Genomic DNA, 21892 nt, shown 5'->3' on the forward strand with positions numbered 1-21892 from the left:
CTATTCACCACAAATGTTTTAATCACAGCAGCTTCCTATAATCACAATGCTTTGATCTTTGACACAAAACAGTACATACAACTGCTAACTTCACCTCACAAGTTTATAATGCTTAAAAATAAAATCAAGACAAACTCAAAGTCAAAATGCAAAGAGGCATCATGAATGCTTCATCTGAAGGTGCACAGCACTCTCTGTACAGTCAGATACATTTAGTCTTTTCACAGATTTGAAATATTGTTTTGTTCAGTTTTTACAGAGCACTGCACAAATGTAAACGCAGAAAACATTTTGAACTGTATGTTAACAGTTGAGATGAAAAGAAAACTATTACTACAAAAATGTGCTACATGTGTATACAAGAATAAAATAACATCTGTCTGATTAAAGTATGGTTTACAGGGCACATCATCTTCTACACAATTTTACTGAAAACTACACTAATGCATTGTAGTGATATCTGGGTGAACTAAAACGCATGTAATTGAAAAACCATTTGTTTCTTTTTCATAAGTAGTATGGACAGTATGAAGAGATTGAGCTCTCTTGCTTTGAAGTTCACAGAAATATGTTGAGATGATTTAATTAGTCTACATGATCACATTGCATAGCAGTGCAAGTGCAAATCACAGCTTAAACCACAGTGATGTCAGGATATTTGCATACAGTGTGGCTGATATGCTCAAACATCTCTAAGAAATTAATATTGCTGCTACTATAAATCCTATAGATCCATATTATGATATACAAAGCTCAAAAAGGCAATGCGTATTTGCCTTTAAATAATGTTCATTTAAACTTCATTAGAATTGTCATCAAAAATGTAAAAACATTTTATTATGGTTCAGATTATTTAAATTTTGATTCAGATTTAGTTAAATCATTTGCTTAGTGTAGTGCACGCAAATTAGCCTGAAGTTGAACAGTCATTCCATTATGCAGATATAATCCTAAAATATCACAGTAAGTTAAATCACAACATTAAGACACCGAGACCAATGATTTGAGAGAGAAAAAAAGCTATTTAGTGGCATACAGAATCACATTTTCTTTCATGAACCATTGCTGAAATGTTTAGGGAAACCACACTGAAAATCCACTATTAAAGATTAAATAAAAATAATAAAAGCAAAAACTCCTCTGTATATTACTGGAACAGCGAAGTCCCTCCTTAGTTTCGGCCTGACGTCAGCGATCAGAGGGAGCAAGGCAGCCGAGGTTCAGTCACAATGCGGTTTAGCATCTCTGTGCTCTTTAGTGTGAACGTGTGCGTTAAAACCCAGTGGAGTGGACACTCGGGACGGGGTAGAACTTTGAGATCCGGCTCTGGGTGGAGGGGTTAAGGCATGCAGACTCCCCGCTCATTTTAAAGAACATTTCCTGTTCCTGTAGCTTACGGGTGAACTCTTCCTCAAGGGCCTGCATGCAGAGGTTTCATGTACTTAGTAAATGCACTTATTAATTTGATTGAAATGTTGAATAGCAATGGTGCACTCAGTTATTTTCTTATAGGACTGACACCTAGTGGTGTGGATGAAGCATTACATAAACTCTTATCATGGTCCATTCATGAGGTGTGAGAAAGTCTTGTAATAGGGTGCTTACCAAGAAAACTAAATGTATAATGATTCAAGCATTCAGAAGTGTGACTAAGGTGAAGTACAGTAGGTGGTACCTTCTTGCGGGGTCTGAGTTTCTCTCTCCAGTCCTTGAGCTCTGCGCTGTGCTCCTCATCCAGCTCCTTCAGCTTCTGAGTCTCATGCTCAATCAACAGATGGCACTTCTCATTCTGCAACACACAGATGACTCTATCACTGTTGTTTGTATGTAGCTGAAATGCTGTACCGTGTCTCTCCAGCAGTATGTGTGTACCTGCAGCTGCTGTAGTTCTCGGAGGTTGGCGTCGCACTGCGTCTGCAGGTCTCTCATCTGAGTCTCATGCTTCTGTTGTTGATGGTGACGCTCGTTCCTTTGTCTCTGCTCCTCCTGCGCTGCAAACTGTTCATTGGCCACACAAAAATACAATATTACTACCGTATTTTTCGGACTATAAGTCGCACCTGAGTATAAGTCGCATCAGTCCAAAAATACGTCATGATGAGGAAAAACACAAGTAAGTCGCACTGGACTATAAGTCGCATTTATTTAGAACCAAGAACCAAGAGAAAACATTACCGTCTACAGCCGCGAGAGGGCGCTCTGTTTTCAGTGTAGCACTGAGCAGCATAGAGCGCCCTCTCGCAGCTGGAGACGGTAATGTTTTCTCTTGGTTCATGTCTCTTAGTTCATTTCTCTTGGTTCATGTCAAATTAATTTTGATAAATTAATCGCACCTGACTATAAGTCGCAGGACCAGACAAACTATGAAAAAAAGTGCGACTTATAGTTCGGAAAATACGGTACACTAACATTTGATCATCCTGAAACGTATTAGAAAGGATCTAATACAGACTCCTTGTGAGGAGGTAACATCCAAAAACATATTTTCTAAGGTTTTTCACTACTTTTTTTCTAGATGAGGCACATTTGGCTGTTGTTGTTTTTTTTTTTTTTTTTTCTGTGTTTGTTTGCACGACACTAAGAATTTATAGTAGGCTATATTAAGAGTGTGACACTTCTGATTATGTGGTGCATGTTACACGAGCACAACGAGGTGAATAGTTTCAGCTCAGTTTTGTGTGTTGGTGTTTTGGTTTGGTTCAAATGTATTCCGATGTGTTTGTTTATACAGTTTAAGTAGAAATTCGATTCGTGTGTTTTAACTGACGTTAGCTCACAGGACGTAGCTCATGTGATGACGGTCTCTCCAGCGCCGCCCTGTAGGACATAAGCAGTGTGTCTAATGATAGTGTGCCTTGAAACATGAACTCTGTTGTTCGTTATTTTCGGTCTACATAAGAAATATTAACAGGGTTAGCTCGTATGGTTATAGCGGTTTCATTTTATTAATAATAAACAAGAAGAAAATTATCCGTGAAATAGGTTTAAATATTTAGGGATGCAATTGGCAACCGGCAATATTGGATATATAATAGTGCTATGAACACATCTTGCAGTATTGAATGATACATATCCATTATCTGTGGACGCCAATTAATTGAAATCTCTAGCAGCATCTGATAACATATTATGGCAATATTACAAATTTGAATGAATCGGTACCCATTGACTGCATACATATTAGACAATATTGGGTATTTAATTAAGCATGTTTATTTCACTTAACAGCATAAAAAATTTGACTGGCCCAATATTATTGGCTAGAATGTTAAAAATGGTTCAGAAACAACAATTATATTTTAATGTTCATGGATAGTTTATGTTTATAAATGGTGTTTGATCGCTGCATATTTCTCTCCTGATTCAGACAAGGAGACTTTTTCACTGGAGAAAGCGATATGTCGATAAAGTATTTGTATATTCTTAATGATGGATGTGGTTCTTATAAACATACAGCTTTCGCTTCACAAGACTTTAACTGATGGACTGGAGGTGTGTAAGTTACTTTGATGTTTTTATCAGCTGTTTGGACTCTCATTCTGACGGCACCCATTCACTGCAGAGGATCCACTGGTGAACAAGTGCTAAATTTCTCTAAACCTGACTCTTCTACATCTCGGATCACTTGAGGGTGAGTATTTTCAGTGAACTGTCTTTTTTCTGGTGAACTATTCCTTTAATGTTTCAGTCTGAACCCGATATGACCTCTGACCTGTTTGACCCGCTCACGTTCCACTTCTGGCGTGACCCCTGTGGTCGTGATGCGCAGGCTCTTTTTGAACATGGCCATGCGGGTCTTTGCATCACTGCGCTGGATCTTTGGCAGTCTGGTCTTCTCCTGCGTCTGTTTGTTCTTCATCTCCTCTATCAGACGCTGGATATACCGATGCATCTGCTCCATTTCCTGTACAGAAACACATTCAGAGTGAAAACAAATTCACACCAATAGCCGCCAGAAGAGCATATACAAGACCGATCTGGGAAGTTACCTTCTCGTGTCTTTTAAGCAGCTGGTGTCGTTGCATGAAGTACTGGTCTTTCAACTGCTGTTTGTGCAGCTGGTGTTTTTCCTGTAGGTGGCGCTCTTCCAGCTCCCACATAGCGGCTTCTCGGGCTGCGAGAATCCCAAAGAACCGATTTTAGCCATCAAAACATAACATACAATATAAAAAATGGATATTTCTTTCAACAGTAGTTTATGTTTTAAAGAAAAAAAATTATATTTGAATAAATATGAAAGGCTGATGCCCAAAATCCATGTTTGCATAGAGAGGTGTGTAAAACAAATGTGCAAACAAATGCTATTTTAGTTTTATATAATCACCTTCTGAACATCAGACAACACAACAGGGTTTAGGCATCTGAGATTTCAAATAGGAATTACATTCAACTTTGTTTGAAATGCTGTACGAGCCTCCATAAAAAAAATAAAAAAAAACCTGTGGAGGTCATATGGAGCAGATGCCATGGCAATACATTTAACAGCAGGATCAGATCCGACCAGGCCACATGACAAGCATCAGAGAACTGTGCTGCTACTGCATCGCTCACCACACAAACAACCCACTAAAGCCCTGTCTGAATAACTGCTAGCACTGCAGAAGCTGTAAATGAAGACTTGGGAAGAATGGGAAGGAGACCTCTCAGGAGCTGCTGCTTGTTGTTGAGACAGTCTCTCTCAATAGTGGCCAGCTCATGTTTGTGCTGCTGGATGATCTTCTTCAGAGAGCTGTCCAGATCCTGCTGCTGCTTCTGAAGAAACTCCTGCTCCTAAAAGACACACGCATACAGAACCTTAGAAATCGGGAAAAAACAACAGAACACATCCATTTCGAAAGGATAGACCACATTTAAATAATAATAATAATAATAATAATAATAATAATAATAATAATGAAAAAAAATAGAGAACTAAAAGCAAAACAGAAAAACTTTTTACTCTTAACTTACTTTACTCTTACTTTTTTTAAAACTCTTTAGTTTTGGACCAATATCTCTCGGCTTTAATTATAAATCACTATTCACTGATCTAAACTGGCCTAGATTTAAAATAAAAGCTGCTTTGTCATATATGTATATGGAATATGGAACTTTACAGGCCCAAATTGAGAAAAAAATACTAATAGCATTTTGATGCTAATGTTGGTACGTATGTCCAAAAATGACATTAAAAAGGCAGAACTTATTAATAGAATGAAACTGCTATAACCATACGAGCTAACCCTGTTAATATTTCTTATGTAGACAGAAAATAACGAACAACAGAGTTCATGTTTCAAGGCACACTGTCATTAGACACACGGCTTATGTCCTGCAGGGCGGCGCTGGAGAGACCGTCATCACATGAGCTACGTCCTGTGAGCTAATGTTAGTTAAGACACACGTATCGAATTCCTACTTAAACTGTATAAACAAACACATCGGAATACATTTGAAACAAACCAAAACACCAACACACAAAACTGTGCTGAAACTATTCACCTCGTTGTGCTCGTGTAACATGCACCACATAATCAGAAGTGTCACACTCTTAATATAGCCTACTATAAATTCTTAGTGTCGTGCAAAAAACACAGGAAAAAACAAAAAACAAAAAAAACAACAACAGCCAAATGTGCCTCATCTAGAAAAAAAGTAGTGAAAAATCTTAGAAAATATGTTTTTGGATGTTACCTCCTCACAAGGAGTCTGCATTAGATCCTTTCTAATACGTTTCAGGATGATCAAATGTTTAGGCGAGAGCTCCTGCACTCCCCGAAAAATGTCAAGAGAGGGAAGATAAAGATTTGGGTGGATTTTACAAGGTGAAGCTAGGCCACGTTAATTTGCAATCTGCGAGAGGAGCTTACAAACGTATAAATCTTCTGGAAAGCGTGGAACAACTTCCTAAATTTTCCATACCTCTTTCTTGCGGTTCTTGAGTGTACTCTGAAACTTGGAAAGCTCTTTGTCCTGCTCTGCTTTAATGCGTTTGGCCTCGTCTCTGAGGCGCTCGGTGTGATCCTGCTCCAGACGCTCAATGGTCTGTTTCTGCTGCCGCTCCATATTCTCCACCTCCGTATCATACTGACGCTTCTTACTCTGACAAGACAAGAACACTGAAATTATAAAGCAGCTCCTTGACCCTAAAGAGCCACTCAAAATACTGAGACAGACATAAATAAGTAGGTAGAAGTCACACAGAAATCGGTTCCAGGAAATGGAGCTTAAAATACTGACCTTCGCTTAATAATCAGACACCGATTACACATCCTAAATATGACGACACTGCTGAGCATGTGATGTAACTCAGAAAGGTTCATGCCAATGTTTCTGGTTTTGGTGTCAGCCCTAGTCACCACCAGTTCAACCATAACACCGGTATGCTCATGAGCATGAGCTCTTGGGTTGCCAGGTTTTCACAACAAAATCCTCCCAATTGCTACTCGAAACTAACCCAATCATGTTTTTAAGAGGATCCCCCAGTAAAAATTGCATTCTGGTAGGGTAAAATTCAAGATTTTGGTGGGAGTCCAATGGTAAAATTCACATTTTAGGGGCTAAATGTCACATTATTGGGGTTGCTTAAACCCACAGGAAAGACTTGGCAACGCTGACCAGCACTTGTCTGGGAGGCGGGAGCAGCAGCTAATTTTAATTTAAAGGGGACAAACACCAAAAACAGCGGGTTTTGGCTCATACCATAAAAGTGGCAATTTCAACAAACTATAAAAAATGATCGGTGGGGTATTTTGAGATAAAACTTCACATACAAACTCTGGAGATATCAGAGAACATTTTTTAAAATATTGTAATTAATGCATTCAATTGCACCTTTAACCACACACCCTCCTGTCGTTCCAAACCTGTAAGACCTCCGTTCATCTTCGGAACACTACTTAAATAATAATAATAATAAGGAAATTGGTAAAATAGTCCATGTGACATCAGGGGTTCAACTGTAATTGTACAAAGCTACGAGAATACTTTTTGTGCGCAAAAAAGACAAAAATAACGACTTTATTCAACAATTTGTTTTCATCCACATCACCCCATAGCACTATTTTGGAGAGTATCAAATACGTAAACAACATATTCAACGTATGTACGTGGATTTGTTGTTTACGTTCAGATCAAAGCATAAACGACATAAACAGCATATCCGTGTACGGTGCTGCTGAAACAGAAAAGCATATGCTGTTTACTGTTTGTGCTACTCTCCAAATAAAGCTGTTTTTTGTTTTCTTTGCACACAAAATTATTCTCATAGCTTTGTAAAATTACGCTTGAACGCTTGGACCTTGATTGTGGTAATTACACTGCTGTCTATGGAGGGTCAGAGAGCTCTCGGGTTTTGTGGGTTTGGAACGATATGAGGGTAACTAATTAAAAGGGGGCTACAAGGCTGTTTTATACAAATATTGTGTGCCTTAATTATTCTGTTTAAGAAGCCACATCATCTCACAGAAGGATTTATTTTAAACACTCTACTGACGTTATGAAGTGAATCTGGAGTTAAAACATTATTAAATGTGCTATTTTCACATGCTCTCAGATGGAGCAGTATTTACTACACAGAGCCTTAGTTCATTGAGAAGATACACAAACAGCTGTCATAATAGCAAACGATTTTGTCAATTTCATAATCCTACAATTATAACGTCTGCAATTACGAACACAATTTTGCATAGCTTGTCAGAGAACTACAGCTCTGTGTAGTAAATGCTGTTCCACCTAAAAGCAGGTGATGGAGATTTACTTTTAATCACAGAACCGGCTGTACTGACAAAATGTGCATGACTTATCATGATTAATAGTGCAGCCCTAGACCAAAGCGAGAGAGAGATCGTGCCCCACGACGAGCTTCATCTGGGGGCAGCGTTGTACTGGACTCGCTTGGGAAGAATGTCTCCAAAGAAGTATGTTTTTGGTTTTAAGAGAAAGATAAGTTTGTTCAGCTTCCTAAAGAACCAACGTTATGTAAGCAGTGGATACAGTTTGTTTTTCCTGGGAATTTTATAAACTTTTACAAACAAGGCCCATTTCGATGATGGATTTGCACATCGTTTTATACTGAAAGATAGAGTGGTTCCAGCCATGAAAGATCCCAGCCATGAACTAGAACTGCAGACGGTAAGTGAAACAACATCAAAAGTCTGTTTTGTTGGCATTCGGCACTCAAGCGCTCGTCACTCTTTAGCTCCTCCCATGGCGCACCTCCAGATCATCAGCTTTTTCTGGAGAGAATCGGAAGGCTGTATCTCTCTTTTATTAATATGATAAAACTAAAGACTTTTTGGAGATATGAAGGATGCAGTACTACTCCATAGGTACTCAAGATTAACATGAGATTGAGTGAAACCGTGTGTGTTATGCCTCCTTTAATGACATAATTTTGGGTGAACTATCCCTTTAATATCTTCGCTTGATCTTGCTCACCGTGACTTCCTGTTCGAAGCGTTTGTAGATCTGCTCTCTCTGCTGCTGGAGTTTGTTGCTGAGCTGCTGCTGGGCTCTCTGCTCCTCTTTCTGAAGAAGTCTGAGTTCCCTCAGCTCCTGACGCCTGAAACACAAACATTTTACAGGGATCAAAAAAAAAAAAAAAAAAAAATTGTATCCATCATTCCACTAAGTCTCACAGGACCTTTCCATTCCATAAAAGGTTCTTTATAAGTGGAACAAGATTATTTCGATGTTTCAAATTTTAAAATTGTTCTTTTAAAAACATAAGCATTTTGGGGGGGGGGTCCTTTTGTAACTTTTTTTTTTTAAGAATGCACAGTATTTAAATTACCTTTTTATGCAATCAAATAAATCCACCTACAAATGCAGATTATGAAAACATTTTTTTTTATGGCACTATCCAGTCTAACAGGATGCTCGTCCAGGCAGGAACAGGAAGTATCACTCAGATTGTTTTCCCTTTAGCACATCTGGTGTTGAAAACTGTACTTAAAAACACTGCACAGGAAACTATTTGCCGCTTCGTAGTTAAAAAAAACAAAACAAAACAGCACAACACCTCTTTTATTCTGTCCTGCCATGAAAGAGGACTGAACACTTAAGGCCACTAGCAGTCTGTGTACATTTACCAAAAGAGGTGAGGTTGTTACATGCAGAAGAGGCAGAAGCTCTTACCATAACATTTCTACCACAACATGAAACAGGCAGAGCTGAAGTCATTACCAGTGAATGCAAATATGATGCAAACGTGAAGCAAATATGAAGCAAAACATGCAAATCATCCCAGAGCAGTTAAGCAGCTGATGTATCACCTGAGGAATCGCATCTCCTCACTTTTGGTGTCATTGTCTGTGATGATCTTGGACGTTGTTACGCTGACTTCCACACCATCCACAACGAACTTGCGAGTCTTTTTCAGAGTCTTTTTCTGTCTCTTTTTGTCCTAGAATACATTAAGATATTATTTAAAAATACTGAAATATAATACAACAACAAAAAAAACTATTTCTGATATTTTTCAGCATTTTTAATCAATACATAACGCAATATTTTTAAAGGGATACTTCACCCCAAAATGAAAAGTTTTTCATTAATCACATGTCGTTCCAAACCTGTAAAAGCTTTGTTCGTCTTCGGAACACAATTTAAGATATTTTGGATGAAAACTGGGAGGCTTGAGACTGTCCCATAGACCGCCAAGTAAATAACAGTGTCAAGTAGGGCTGCACGATATTGGGAAAAAATGACATTGCGATATTTTATTTTTCTGCGATATATATTGCGATATTTTTTCTTACAAACAAAAAGGGGTGAGCACACTTACATTCTCATTTTAAATTATTTAAACATCGACACCATCGTGTCAATTGATTAATATGCGGGAGGGAGAGAGAGCAAGACAGCGCTCATGTTGTTTGAAAAGGGCTCACTCTCTCTCGGTCTCTCTCTCAGTCTCTCTCAATTCAATTTGATTCAATTCAATTCAATTCAATTCAAATTGCTTTATTGGCATGACATACAAAGGTACATATTGCCAAAGCATTGTACATAGCAGAATAGAAACAAACAAAACAAAAATAAATATATACTCATAAGAAGAAAAAAAATACATGCAAAATAAATCCATATACATTTCTATAAACATTGATGGTACTTCTAATGTACTCTCTGTCTGTCTCTCTCTCTCTCTCTCTGTGTTTCTCTCGTGCGTGCTCTCTCTCTCTCTCTGGCACACGCGCTCTCTCTCTCTCTCGCGCACGCTCTCTCTCTCTGTCTCTCTCGCGCACGCTCTCTCTCTCTCTCGGTCTCTGTCTCGCGCGCGCTCTCTCTCTCCCTGTCTCTCTCGAGCGCGCTCTCTCTCTTTCTCTCTGTCTCTTTCGCGCTCCCTCTCTCTCTGCCCTGTCAAACTTGCATGTGGTTTTCAGTCCTGTCAATGATAAAATTTCACTCTATGATGGTTAAGCTGTGCCGTTGATCTGCGAATCACATTCGTCAAGCGCCAGGGAGCAGCTGGCCCGTACAGTTAATGAATAATGAATCAACTACGACAGCCTACATCGCACATCCTGCGATGTGACTATCGTGGATTCGTACATCGCGATATTGATGCTTAAACGACACATCGTGCAGCCCTAGTGTCAAGTTCCAGAAAAGTATGAAAACAATCGTCAAAATAGTCCATCTGCCATCAGTTGTACAACTGTAACGTTATGAAGTGACGATAATACTTTTTGTACGTGAAAAAAAAAAAAACTATATTCAACAATTCCTTTGTCAACAGTCTCCACTGTGTCTCTTCATATCACCGTATCCTGGGTATGGTCTTCTGTGTCAGCCGCACCACAAGAATGCACTGATTTCTTTCTAATCAAAGAATAAATACATGTAGAAACAGCACATTCTAGAGGCCCATCTGACACAGAAGAGCATACAAAAAGTATTCTTGTTGCATCATTACATCACAGCTTTCATCCAAATATCTTAAATTGTATTCCGAAGATGAACAAAGCTTTTATGGGTTTGGAAAAACACGGGGGTAAGTGATTAATGACATAATTTTTATTATGGGGTGGAGTATCCCTTTAATACGGTTATATACAGTACTGTGAAAATTGTCAACACTTAAAAAATTCAGATCATCAAACAAATTGTAATATTACACAAAGATAATGCAAGTAAATACAAAATGCAGTTCTTAAATGATGATTTAATTAAGGAGAAAAAAAAACTGTAAAAAAGCTTCCACCCTGTCAATTTTCTCCACGCTCGAGCAGCTGTAAAGTCAACAATGTCTCGCAAGCAATCCCGATGCTCCATGTTCGGATGTTAGACAGAACATAATAGTCTTTGTTCTCTTCCAACATCTGAGCTGCTGAGGACGCTGTGGGTTAATTTCAAGGTACTTTTCCAAGTGAATGCACCTAAAATTTTGCCTAAATACGTGTATCACTCCAGACTGCTGTTGTTGTAAAAGTGCTTTGTGTGCATAAATGAAGTATTTTTTTATCTGATCTGTAACATTGTTCTGTTTCGTCCCACTTTAAGTGCATTTGACATCCCATATGTACGGTTAAACACAGGTTATATTGCTCTGAGTTATGTTGCTTTTACTGGCTGTTTATTGCTGTAGATATGCAATGCAGTGCCTTCTTCTGGAGAAGGGGCGGGGATAAGCAGCTCATTTACATTTAAAGCGATACACTCCAAAACAGCTCTTTTTTTTTTTAAAAGACACACCCCAAAATGACATTCTTCAGCTGCTGTAATAAATGATCTGCTGGGTATTATTCTGGGGACACCCAAGACCACTATTACATATTGTAAAAAGTGGCATAATAATAATAAAAAAAATAAAATAAATAATAATAATAATTCAACCAGGTGTAACAACACTTACATTTAAATCAGAGGCTCCACTGAAAAATGTTCATTTTAGCTATATAACTAAACTGGTGTAATGAAAGATGTTGTTTCTCACCTGCTGAGAGATGGTTCCTGGCTCCTTGGATTTGCTAATAAAGCTGGAGATGGATAAGTTCAGGTCTATGCTGCTGTTGTCAGCTGAAGAACTGATCCCAGAGTCGGAGTCCTCCTTCTTCACATACCTGGGCTTCACTGGGCTTGGTTTCTCCACCAGTTCAGGTTTCTCCTTTTCCTCAACACTCTCTTCTTCTTTCAATGGAGATGTTGGAATAGGTCCATCAGGTTCTGTTGGTGTCTCCAATGAAGAAATGTCTGATGCAGACGCTTCCTTTATGAGTTCACCATTGCCCACCACCTCCTTTTCCCCTTCCAGTATCTCTCCATCAGGTTTGGCTCTTTGCTCCTCTGTTGGGACTACTGTATCAGCAGGAGTCTCTGGTTTTACAGGCTCCACTTCAGCTTTGGGTTCTTGAGATTCCTTTGGAGATACTTCCACACCTTGTTCCTTAGATCCAGGTTCTGCTACATCCTCAATGTGGTTCTCACCCACCTTCAGAGGTTCTTCTTCCTTCTTTATTCCAGTTGTAACATTATCATCTGGCGGTTTGGCTGTAGAGGCCTCTTCAATCTTCTCAGGAACAGACTCCAATGTGGATGGCGACTGAGGAAGCTTCTCGTCTTCAGAGCTTCCAATGCTAGCGTCAGACGGTGCGCGTTTGTGTCCACGAAGCAGCTAAGGGAAAGATCATTTTAAACATGTTAGCATAATACTGAAGAAAGGGAAATATAAACATGCTGCTATGTAGTAAATTAAAAGGGCACCTCAGGACAACGGTCTGCTGAATACTCATCCAGATTTAGTAGTCTACACTAGATTTAATCTTTCTCTGAAAAGTGTTCTAAATTCTTTAGCAGTTCCTATAATCTCTTACCAGATCTTCTTCCTCCTCTTCCTCCTTCAGGTCCTCGATCTCCTCTGTAACCTCTGCCTTGGCCTCAGCGATGAGCTCCCGCAGGGGTCGGCTGTCAGTCACGCTACTCACAAACGGGTGCTGCACAGATGAAGGAAACTACTTTCACTACAATAAACATTAAAATTACACATGCATATTTTAACAAGACAGTAATAATCTGAACATCCAGAATCAGATTACTCCGTTCCAGACAAATTCCTTTAAAGCAAGCATCGTCCAACATATTTAATATACAAGTTTTAATTTCATCTGATATTATTGACTATTTTCAGAAAATAATAAATATATTAATAATAATAATAATAATAAATACCACACACACACACACACACATATACACACAAACTGTACAAAATTGTACTGTGCAATATAAAAAATGTATAATAATTTTGAGAATATATTTAACAGTACTATTAAATTATTAGTGTTTTCAAAGATCTTATAGAGGAAAATAAATATATTTTATATGAATCAACCTTTGTCTCATATCATTTTGAAGCCTGTTGGAACTGGTGGCCAAAAAATAAATAAATAAACAGTGCCATTAAATTATTATTATTATTTAAATTTTTTTTATAAAATGAACTTTGCCAAATCTAAATGCAAAAATATAAAGAAATGAGCCCCAACAATGAAACCAATATGGTAAGTTGGACAAGAACCACATCTAGTATGATAAACAGTATGATAATGATACAGTGTGCATCACCATTTGGAATTAAGAAAATAAGGCCTAATTTAGGACCTTAGATTTATTGCAATGTCGTATTGCAAACAGAAAATTCCTGAATCTCAAGAGGAAAACGACCACAACAAAATCAATGCCCGGTGAGGATCCTAGTCTCCATTTCTTACCTTTCTTGGCTTTGAGACCTGCTGCACACAGTCTATAGCTGGTCTGAGGATGTGCAGCTTCTTTGATATGATCGCCTTAATGGGAAGAAAACTCCAGTTCTGTATTTTCAGCCCCATTCAGCCTCTAACTGCAGTGTTTAGCGCTTGTGAGTGAGTGTGTGTGTGCATATGCTCGCGTCAGACCTAGTGCTGGCCTACTTAAAGCCTCCAATAGAAAATCTCCTTTGTTGACGTCAGTTCTTAGGACGAAGGCTGGTGCAGAAAGTGCCTGACACAGACAAACTTCTGAATGAACAGCTGCTAATTCATGTGGCAAGCAAGGCCACCTGGAGCAGCAGAGCAGGGTGATGATAAACAAGAGACTGCTGCTATACTGACTCAGGTTAGGTCAAGGTTGTGAGGATGTGGTCTCAGATTATAAGTGTTGAAATAAAGGTGGGACATGGCAATTCACCTGAAGAAGTTGTGCTGTGCTCCACCTGTTGTCCACGTTCTTATCCAGCGCATGTTTCAGGAAGTCATTAAACTTAGGAGACCTGCAGAAGGATGCAGAGAGAAGTCATTACAACTCTGAAATAAACCAAATGGAAGTAATATATGTTTAATATATGTGACCCTGGACCTAGTCATAAGGGTCTTTTTTTTTTAAATAATATTAGAATTTTTTTTTTAATAAGCTTTCCATTGATGTTTGGTTTGTTAGGATATGTCAATACTTGGCCGAGATCCAGCTACCGTATTTTCCGGACTATAAGTCACACTTTTTTTCATAGTTTGGCTGGTCCTGCGACTTATATTCAGGTGCGACTTATTTATGAAAATTAATTTGAAATTAACCGAGAGAAATGAACCAAGAGAAAACAATACCGTCTCCAGCCCCCAGATGCTGCTCTACACTGAAGACATAGAGCGCCCTCTCGCGGCTGGAGACGGTAATGTTTTCTCTTGGTTCTTGGTTCTAAATAAATGCGACTTATAGTCCAGTGCGACTTATATATGTTTTTTTCTCATCATGACGTATTTTTGGACTGATGCGACTTATAGTCCGAAAAATACGGTATTTGAAAATCTGGAATCTGAGGGTGCAAAAAAAAATCTAAATACAGAGAAAATCACCTCTAAAGTTGTCCAAATGAAGTTCTTAGCAATGCATATTACTAATCAAAAATTAAGTTTTGATATATTTACAGGAGGAAATTTACAAAATATCTTCATTGAACATGATGTTTACCTAGTATCATAATGATTTTTGGCATAAAAGACACTGTATTTTTGGCTGTTGCTACAAACATACCCATGCTACTTCTGACTGGTTTTGTGCTCCAGGGTCACATATAAAAAAAAAAAAAATTAATAATAATAAAAAAAAAAACGGAACTCTGTGTCATACTATTCATGCAAACCACTTGGTTTTGTACCATTTTGAAGGCTGCTGGAGAGTAGGCGGCTCAGCTTTGGCGATCTTGAGCAGAACTCTCATTGGGTTCATCTCATGGTTGGGCGGTTCGATCTGGGCCAGCTCGATCAGAGTGATTCCTAGAGACCAAATATCAGCCTTATAGTCATACGGCCTGTCCTTAGACGTCTCGCACATCACAACCTCTGGAGCCATCCTGAATAAAAGAGAGTGTTATCAATGTGTCAGCAACGTCAATGTGTGTAAGTACAAGTAGCTTCATTTGATGAAACTCTAACTTGCCAGTAGGGGGTTCCAATGAAGGAGTCTCTTCGCTGGATGGTCTTTGTGTTCTTGGCAGACACTCCAAAGTCAGCTGAAAAACAGAAAACATTCTTATTGTGAACATTCTGCCTGCAAAGAGTGCCTGTGAAACCTTTATATATAAAAAAACAGTGCTCATCTTGATATTTTATTGTCAAATGCAATGACATTCAGTATTTTTACAACCCAGCATCACAGAATAATTTACATCTGGTCACTGTGGTAACGTTTATTTAAGCTGCGGTTTAGTCAGGCATGTAAATGAGCATCCTCAGTTCCTCTCTGTACTCTCTCTCACCCAGTTTGACGTCTCCGTCGAGGGTGAGCAGGATGTTTCCAGCCTTCAGGTCTCTGTGGATCACCTTGTTGTCATGCAGATACTGCAGAGCATCCAGAGTCTGCTTACAAACCACCCTGATCTGCGGCTCCGTCAGAGGCCTTTCCAACTCTACACACACACATGAAAATTGTTTTCTATTTTAATATATTTTAATAATAATTAATCAAATGTATTCCTGTGATGCAAAGCTGAATTTTCAGCATCATTACTCCAGTCTTCAGTGTCACATGATCCTTCAGAAATCACTCTAATATGCTGATTTGCTGCTAAAGAGACATTTATTATGAAGCTGCTTATCAATATTTCACAATACTGTAAAATCTAAAGTTGTACTTTTATATCTTTATAAAAATAGTGAAACTTGTTTAAGGATTCTCTGGTGAATAGAAAGAAAAACAGCATTTATTTGCAACTGAAATCTTTTATTATAAGAGTCTTTACTATCACTTTTGATCAATTTAATGCATCCTTGATAAATAAAAGTATTAATTTCCTGACCCTCATTCTACAAAACAAAACAAATCTACACTGAACTGATTGCTTTAACAGGTCAAGCAACCAGTGTAAATAATCAATGTGCAGATAAAGTGCAACTCCGCCTTTAAGAATTCAATGTGTTTTTGAATAATGACAAGGAACTGGTCGTTGTAAATGACCTTTTCTTGATGCAGTCTTGCATGTTAAATGCTTTCTGTGAACTCACCGAGCATGACAGCATCAATGGCTCCGCCGGCGCAGAACTCGATCAGGATCTGCAGACAGAAACATTGAGAACATAAAACTGGGTCTTTCCTAAAGCACAATCACACTGTTTTACAAAAGCACGGCTGCTTACATTACATTGCACAAAAACAAATCGACTGAGATTAGCATACTGCCTTTATTTCACAACGTACACCTGGACACAATAGCAGCATTGTTTAGTAGAGAAATCCGTTTATCCTATTACCATGCTACTCATTCAGAAAGCCACCGTTTATTCAACTCATTTATTCTTGTGCACATGAGCACAAACAACAACATCTACAACTCTCACTCCGCTTCGCTCACGAACACATCAGAGCTTGCGGCAGAAGTCCAGTTTAACAACAACCAAACCTGGAAAGATTAGACCACATTATTACGAAACAAGTCACTTCGCAGGGCTGCGATTGGTCAACAGCGCTGCATTGCAGGGTCGTGATTGGTCGCTGAGGCTGCTGAGTCTTGAAGGCTTTTCTTGCTCCTCAATATGGTGAATGACATAACAGGCCTGTATGAGCACGAGGAAGGACGAAAGCTTTCTGCACATTAGCACAGCCCAGTCCTTTCTGTCCTAATAGGATTAGAACAGGGTTTCCGTGAACTGCAGGCGGATGGAGGGGTCACGGACGGGGTCACCTGGAGAGGATGGGCAGCACTGGTAGAGATTGCTCACATAGTCACTACTAAAAAAAAGTGCTTCCTGCAGGATCGTGTGACACTGAAGACTGGAGTAATGATGCAGGAAATTCAGGGTTTTTTGCAATAATATTTTAAAATACATTCAAATAGAAAAAAAGCTATTTCATATTGTAGTAATATTCCATAATATGCAGAACCCACAAAGTAATATATCGACAAATTATCAACAAAGCTTTGTGAACTGTGCTGTCCTCACTGACTCAGAATCAGTTCAGTTCTTTTGAATGAATCAGAAGAATCATCAGCATGAATCATAGACTGAATCAGTCTAAAAATGTACTACTACACCAAATAATCATGGATTAAGCTAATTGCTTGCTGACTAAAATGAGCTCAAATTTTTAAAATAAGAGTGCCAATGGCTTCGGGTAAGAAACACATGAAGCTTTAAAACTAGTGATGCAGCTCTCAGAGCAGTCAGCGTTGTTCATTCTCTCGAGCGCTGGGTCACTGTGGGTGAGATGTTGCTTTAGACTGACAACAATGAGAACACAGAAGCCCTCACAGTGCGGTCATTCAGTCTGAGAACTACAATGAGACTTCTTTTACACCTCTTAAATATAGCACTGTCTGGATTACAAAATGCACTATTAAGCCTCGGTTATACCACATTGAGAGGCCTTCATTTGTTTGTCTTAAAAATGTCTACATGTCATTGAAGATTGCAAAATATCAAACCAAGTGGCATCTGAAATTGATGTCATCTAATATATAACCAAGTTTAGAGGGATGGAGTACTGAACAGATTTATTAATACCGATGTGTTATTAATGCTGCTTAAGCTCTAAGTGGCTGATGAATAATCCAGTTCAAACATTCCTGGAATCACAGCTAAATCTAAGCCCTCCTATACCTTCATACGGAAATGGGTGAGGTTAATAACAGTCCTCGCTGTGAGAAAGTGCTTTGACTTTGATTCTAGACTTGCTTTTCCGGTAAATCTCTTGAAACGTTTGAAGACCATGTCCAGGTCATATTGACTTTCGAATTAAACTGAATAATAATGCATATTTGATTTGAAATTGGGCTAAAATTTGAAGGCTCTTATGCGTAGGAATATATATATATATATATTAGGGGTGTAACGATACGCGTATTCGTATTGAACCGTTCGGTACGACGCTTTCGGTTCGGTACGCGGTACGCATTATGTATACCGAACGGTTCGTTGGAGTAATTAATTATATTTGGAAAAAAAAAAAAAAAAAAGAGAGAGATAGAAATATAATGATATGCGTTCAACAAGGTAGCCCAATAACCCAAACAACGTAACAGGCAACGCCCCTGACACTCCCGAAGAAGAAAAAAACACCATCTTATATGTTTATGTTAGGCTACTCAGCAGGCGCTCGCTCACTCAGTACGCGCTGAAGGCTCGTTGCAAAATAGCCAATGTGTTTAACAGACTAGAAATGAGAAGATCCCCCAATAACCAACAGGTCTGGTGCTCCTAAAAACGCGTGGAAAACGCTAAGCACGTCTTTCTCCTCCTTTCCAAAGCGCTCGGGCAGAAGCGCTCATGAGGCGTCTGTCTTTGCTAAGCAACAATGACGTGCTCTCTCCATGAGACGCGGAAATTTCAGCGAAGGATAAATGGATTTGCAGCTCTAAAAATCGCTTGCAGTAGCTCTGCTACTAAATTTATTTCAAAATTGCAATCCATATACAACTATGATCAGCTGATCCTTCATCTTGGCTGAGCTCTCAACGTTGTTACGGGAAAGGATGAAGCTGATTGGTTGGTTCTTGTCACATGACCCGCGGTGCGCTTGCGGCATTCTGAAAAGTTGAGATGTTTTTACATTTTGCTGTATCTAAAACGTATCGAACCGAACCGAACCGAACCGAACCGTGACATCAGTGTATCGTATCGAACCGAACCGTGAATTTTGTGAACCGTTACACCCCTAATATATATATATATATATATATATATATATATATATATATATATATATATATATATATATATATATGTATGTATGTATGTATGTATGTATGTATGTATGTATGTATGTATGTGGGTTCATTACTGCCGTATCATTTTAAGTTGTTTTTGAATATAACAAAGAAACTCTTTGCGAAATTTTTTTTTTAAGATTTCAAACCATTGCTGTGGAAAACACTTTCAAAACAAAATCTGTGTAACAATGAAACATAAACTAAATCCACACTCACCCACAGTTTGCTCTCGTAGTAAAACGCGTCAAGCAGCTTGACAATATTGTGATGATCACATGACGCCAAGATGTCGATCTCCACCATGTAGTCCTCCAGCTCATCTTCAGTTTTGGTGTCAATCACCTTTGCAGCAGCAAAAATGCCTGTCTGCTTGTTTTGAGCCTGAATAAACAGAACATTATATTTCAATAATAAGTATATTTACGCATAAATATGTTTGTAGACTCAACACAATCTCTTTTAAAAACTAGCAAAACATGTACTTTGGAGGGAAAAAAAAACTAATTAGACTCATGCAGTCAGCGTGACGCAGTCCACCCTTCGACAGAAATCCTATTTAGTGTCATTCACAGTAATGAGTCTTTCTGCAGTGCAGAGCAATGAAGGTCACAGCACAATTCAACCCAACGTACAAATGAGTTGTAATCTAAAGTATTTAGACGCTAACGTGATTCAGTAGTGAAAAAATAACTCGGTTCAAGTCTGCTTTTTATTGCAGGATGATTGTGAATGTGCATTGGTTTTTGACTGCATTTTGCCATTATGTTTGCTTTTGAGGTATTTGACATGTTATCGAGACTTTTAGATTTTTAGAATTCAAGCTCTGTCAATGTTAAACTTACATTCAATAAAAAAAACACATATAGAATTTGTAATGCTAATTCATAAAATATGAATTAATACAACAACAAAAAAATAGTAATAGTATTGAAACTGAGTTAAAATTATTTAAAAAGTCAAGTGTTTCTAATTTAAGCAAATATTTTGTAAACATAAATAAATCAAAGTTACACAGGCTAATTTTTTCAGGTACTAAAATGATTATAGCCTCCGACTAAAAAGAAAGAACCTTTTCTTTAACATATTTATGGCTGGCGAATATACCCGTCCAAACAATGGTTGACTGAAAAAGTGGTAAACCTGTCTGGAAACAGTCATTATTCTGTCTCTTTAGTGCCCATAGTTGTGGAGCTCAAACAAAACCACACTGTCGGCTGAAAATAAATAAAACCCACTGTCCTAAAACCCCAGGAACTCAACCCAAATAATCATTAGTGAGCTGACTAGAAAACTACTATTTACAAACCATCGCCATCATACTTGATGGAAGCATGAAGAAGTACTACTGCAGTTTTTGACCTTATACAGACAATATGGCCTTAGACTTAATCTCCAAATCACCCTGTAACTCTAACAAACTAAGAACCATTAAGCCTTAAAACAGAGAAAGCATTCAAGGAAACAAGACTAGAAAACAATCAAGCAGATTGGACACTACAGGATGAGGTCATGTGCAGAACAACCAGGGTTATGTGCTTGAAGATGTCATGCAAGTTGTGACATCATAAATCTCAAAGAATTCAGAAACTTTCTGCACTTTCATTAGTGTGTACAAGACAGACTGCGTTATAAGTGCATTGCATGCAGGTAACCCTGTATTCTATTCATAAGAAAACTATTGGGGACCAAAAATCACATAAAACAGATACCAACTCTAACAGCGAGAGGAGATCAATCAATGTCTTTGTTCACATTGTACCTTGAACACCTTTCCGAAGGCTCCATCCCCCAGTTCTCCCACAATCTCCCAGATTTCCTCCGGATTTGTGTCCCTGTGCACATGATCATATTGTTTCTTCTTCTTCTCTGCGCCCAGTTTAAAGATTTTTCGGAAATTAAAGAAGGACATAGCCAGATCGCACGGGTCTCTCTCTTTCTCTGGTCGGTTGACAAAAATATATTTATTTCAGCTAATGTCTAAAGTGGCGCAAATCAATGCAACTGCTATTGCATCCCCATTGCAATCCAATACTATTCAGTCTCTCGTCTAATCAGGAAACAGTGTTGACATGTTCGTCTTTGCGGGTTATTACTGGAGAGATTGGTGTGTTGCACAGACAAAGACAATCCTTGATTCTAGCTATTCCTTGCTCTGAGAGCTTAAGTCCAGAAAATCATATTTTCAAAATAAAAATAAATGATTAAATTGCATTAATCTACTCTGTGCAAGGGTGTAAAGGCGATCCTGAGATGAATACATCATTTCGAGGTAACGTAAGTCATGATGTTGTTGTTGTTCCTCAGAGTTTCATGGATCTTTTTCGTAAAAGCATCTAGTTGTTTCTCTTTCTCTTTAAATAAAGTCTGACAAAAGGCTGATAAAATGTTCGTATCTCCGGTACAATCTCAGTCCTCACAGATCGTACATCCTCCGCTCCTGGATTAAAAGCGAAACCCTCTCCAAACGCGTGAAAACGCACAATAGTTTTTGTTTGGAGAAAATGTGCTCCTGTGCGTGCGTGCGCGCGCCTCCTGTAATCTATTGGATGTGTGTCACTGCGCGCGTCCACGAGGTTCGGTGACGCGCCTGCGCTTTACTGTCGCTTGCTGTCGTGGGTGTCAACAGTGACTTCTCAGTGTTAAATAATACACTGGAAAAAACAGTTTTACTTGTTTTTATACAGTCTATGGTTTTTACTCAGAATTTGCTGGTATGTTTCACGAGAAATAACA

The 21892-nt window shown here is 38.5% G+C and overlaps 1 protein-coding gene across 1 annotated transcript; it reads right to left on the reverse strand.

Moving 5' to 3' along the window:
• Position 1: 1 nt before the first annotated feature.
• Positions 2 to 21697, reverse strand: LOC113044016 (serine/threonine-protein kinase 10-like). Its single transcript, XM_026203602.1, has 18 exons — positions 20919 to 21697; positions 19376 to 19540; positions 16458 to 16506; positions 15713 to 15862; positions 15394 to 15466; positions 15113 to 15307; positions 14149 to 14230; positions 12798 to 12917; positions 11921 to 12598; positions 9255 to 9385; positions 8419 to 8542; positions 5902 to 6081; positions 4641 to 4770; positions 3990 to 4114; positions 3713 to 3904; positions 1873 to 1998; positions 1676 to 1789; positions 2 to 1419 (listed from the first exon to the last, which is right to left on the reverse strand). The coding sequence occupies exons 1-18, from the start codon at positions 21066 to 21068 to the stop codon at positions 1273 to 1275; spliced, it is 2931 nt and encodes a 976-aa protein (XP_026059387.1). The 5' UTR covers positions 21069 to 21697; the 3' UTR covers positions 2 to 1272.
• Positions 21698 to 21892: the final 195 nt, after the last annotated feature.

The sequence above is a fragment of the Carassius auratus genome, chromosome 26 (genome assembly GCF_003368295.1).
Source record: "Carassius auratus strain Wakin chromosome 26, ASM336829v1, whole genome shotgun sequence".
Taxonomy (NCBI): domain Eukaryota; kingdom Metazoa; phylum Chordata; class Actinopteri; order Cypriniformes; family Cyprinidae; genus Carassius; species Carassius auratus.

What these genes read in the sequence shown, in the direction of transcription:
- LOC113044016 (XM_026203602.1), bottom strand. Translation starts at nt 21,068, where the DNA reads ATGTCCTTCTTTAATTTCCGAAAAATCTTTAAACTGGGCGCAGAGAAG. An exon ending in TTCATTGGAACCCCCTACTG is followed by an intron (nt 15,308 to 15,393) that starts GCAAGTTAGAGT and finishes TCTTTTATTCAG; the next exon opens with GATGGCTCCAGAGGTTGTGA. An exon ending in GAGGAGATGCGATTCCTCAG is followed by an intron (nt 8,543 to 9,254) that starts GTGATACATCAG and finishes TTTGTGTTTCAG; the next exon opens with GCGTCAGGAGCTGAGGGAAC.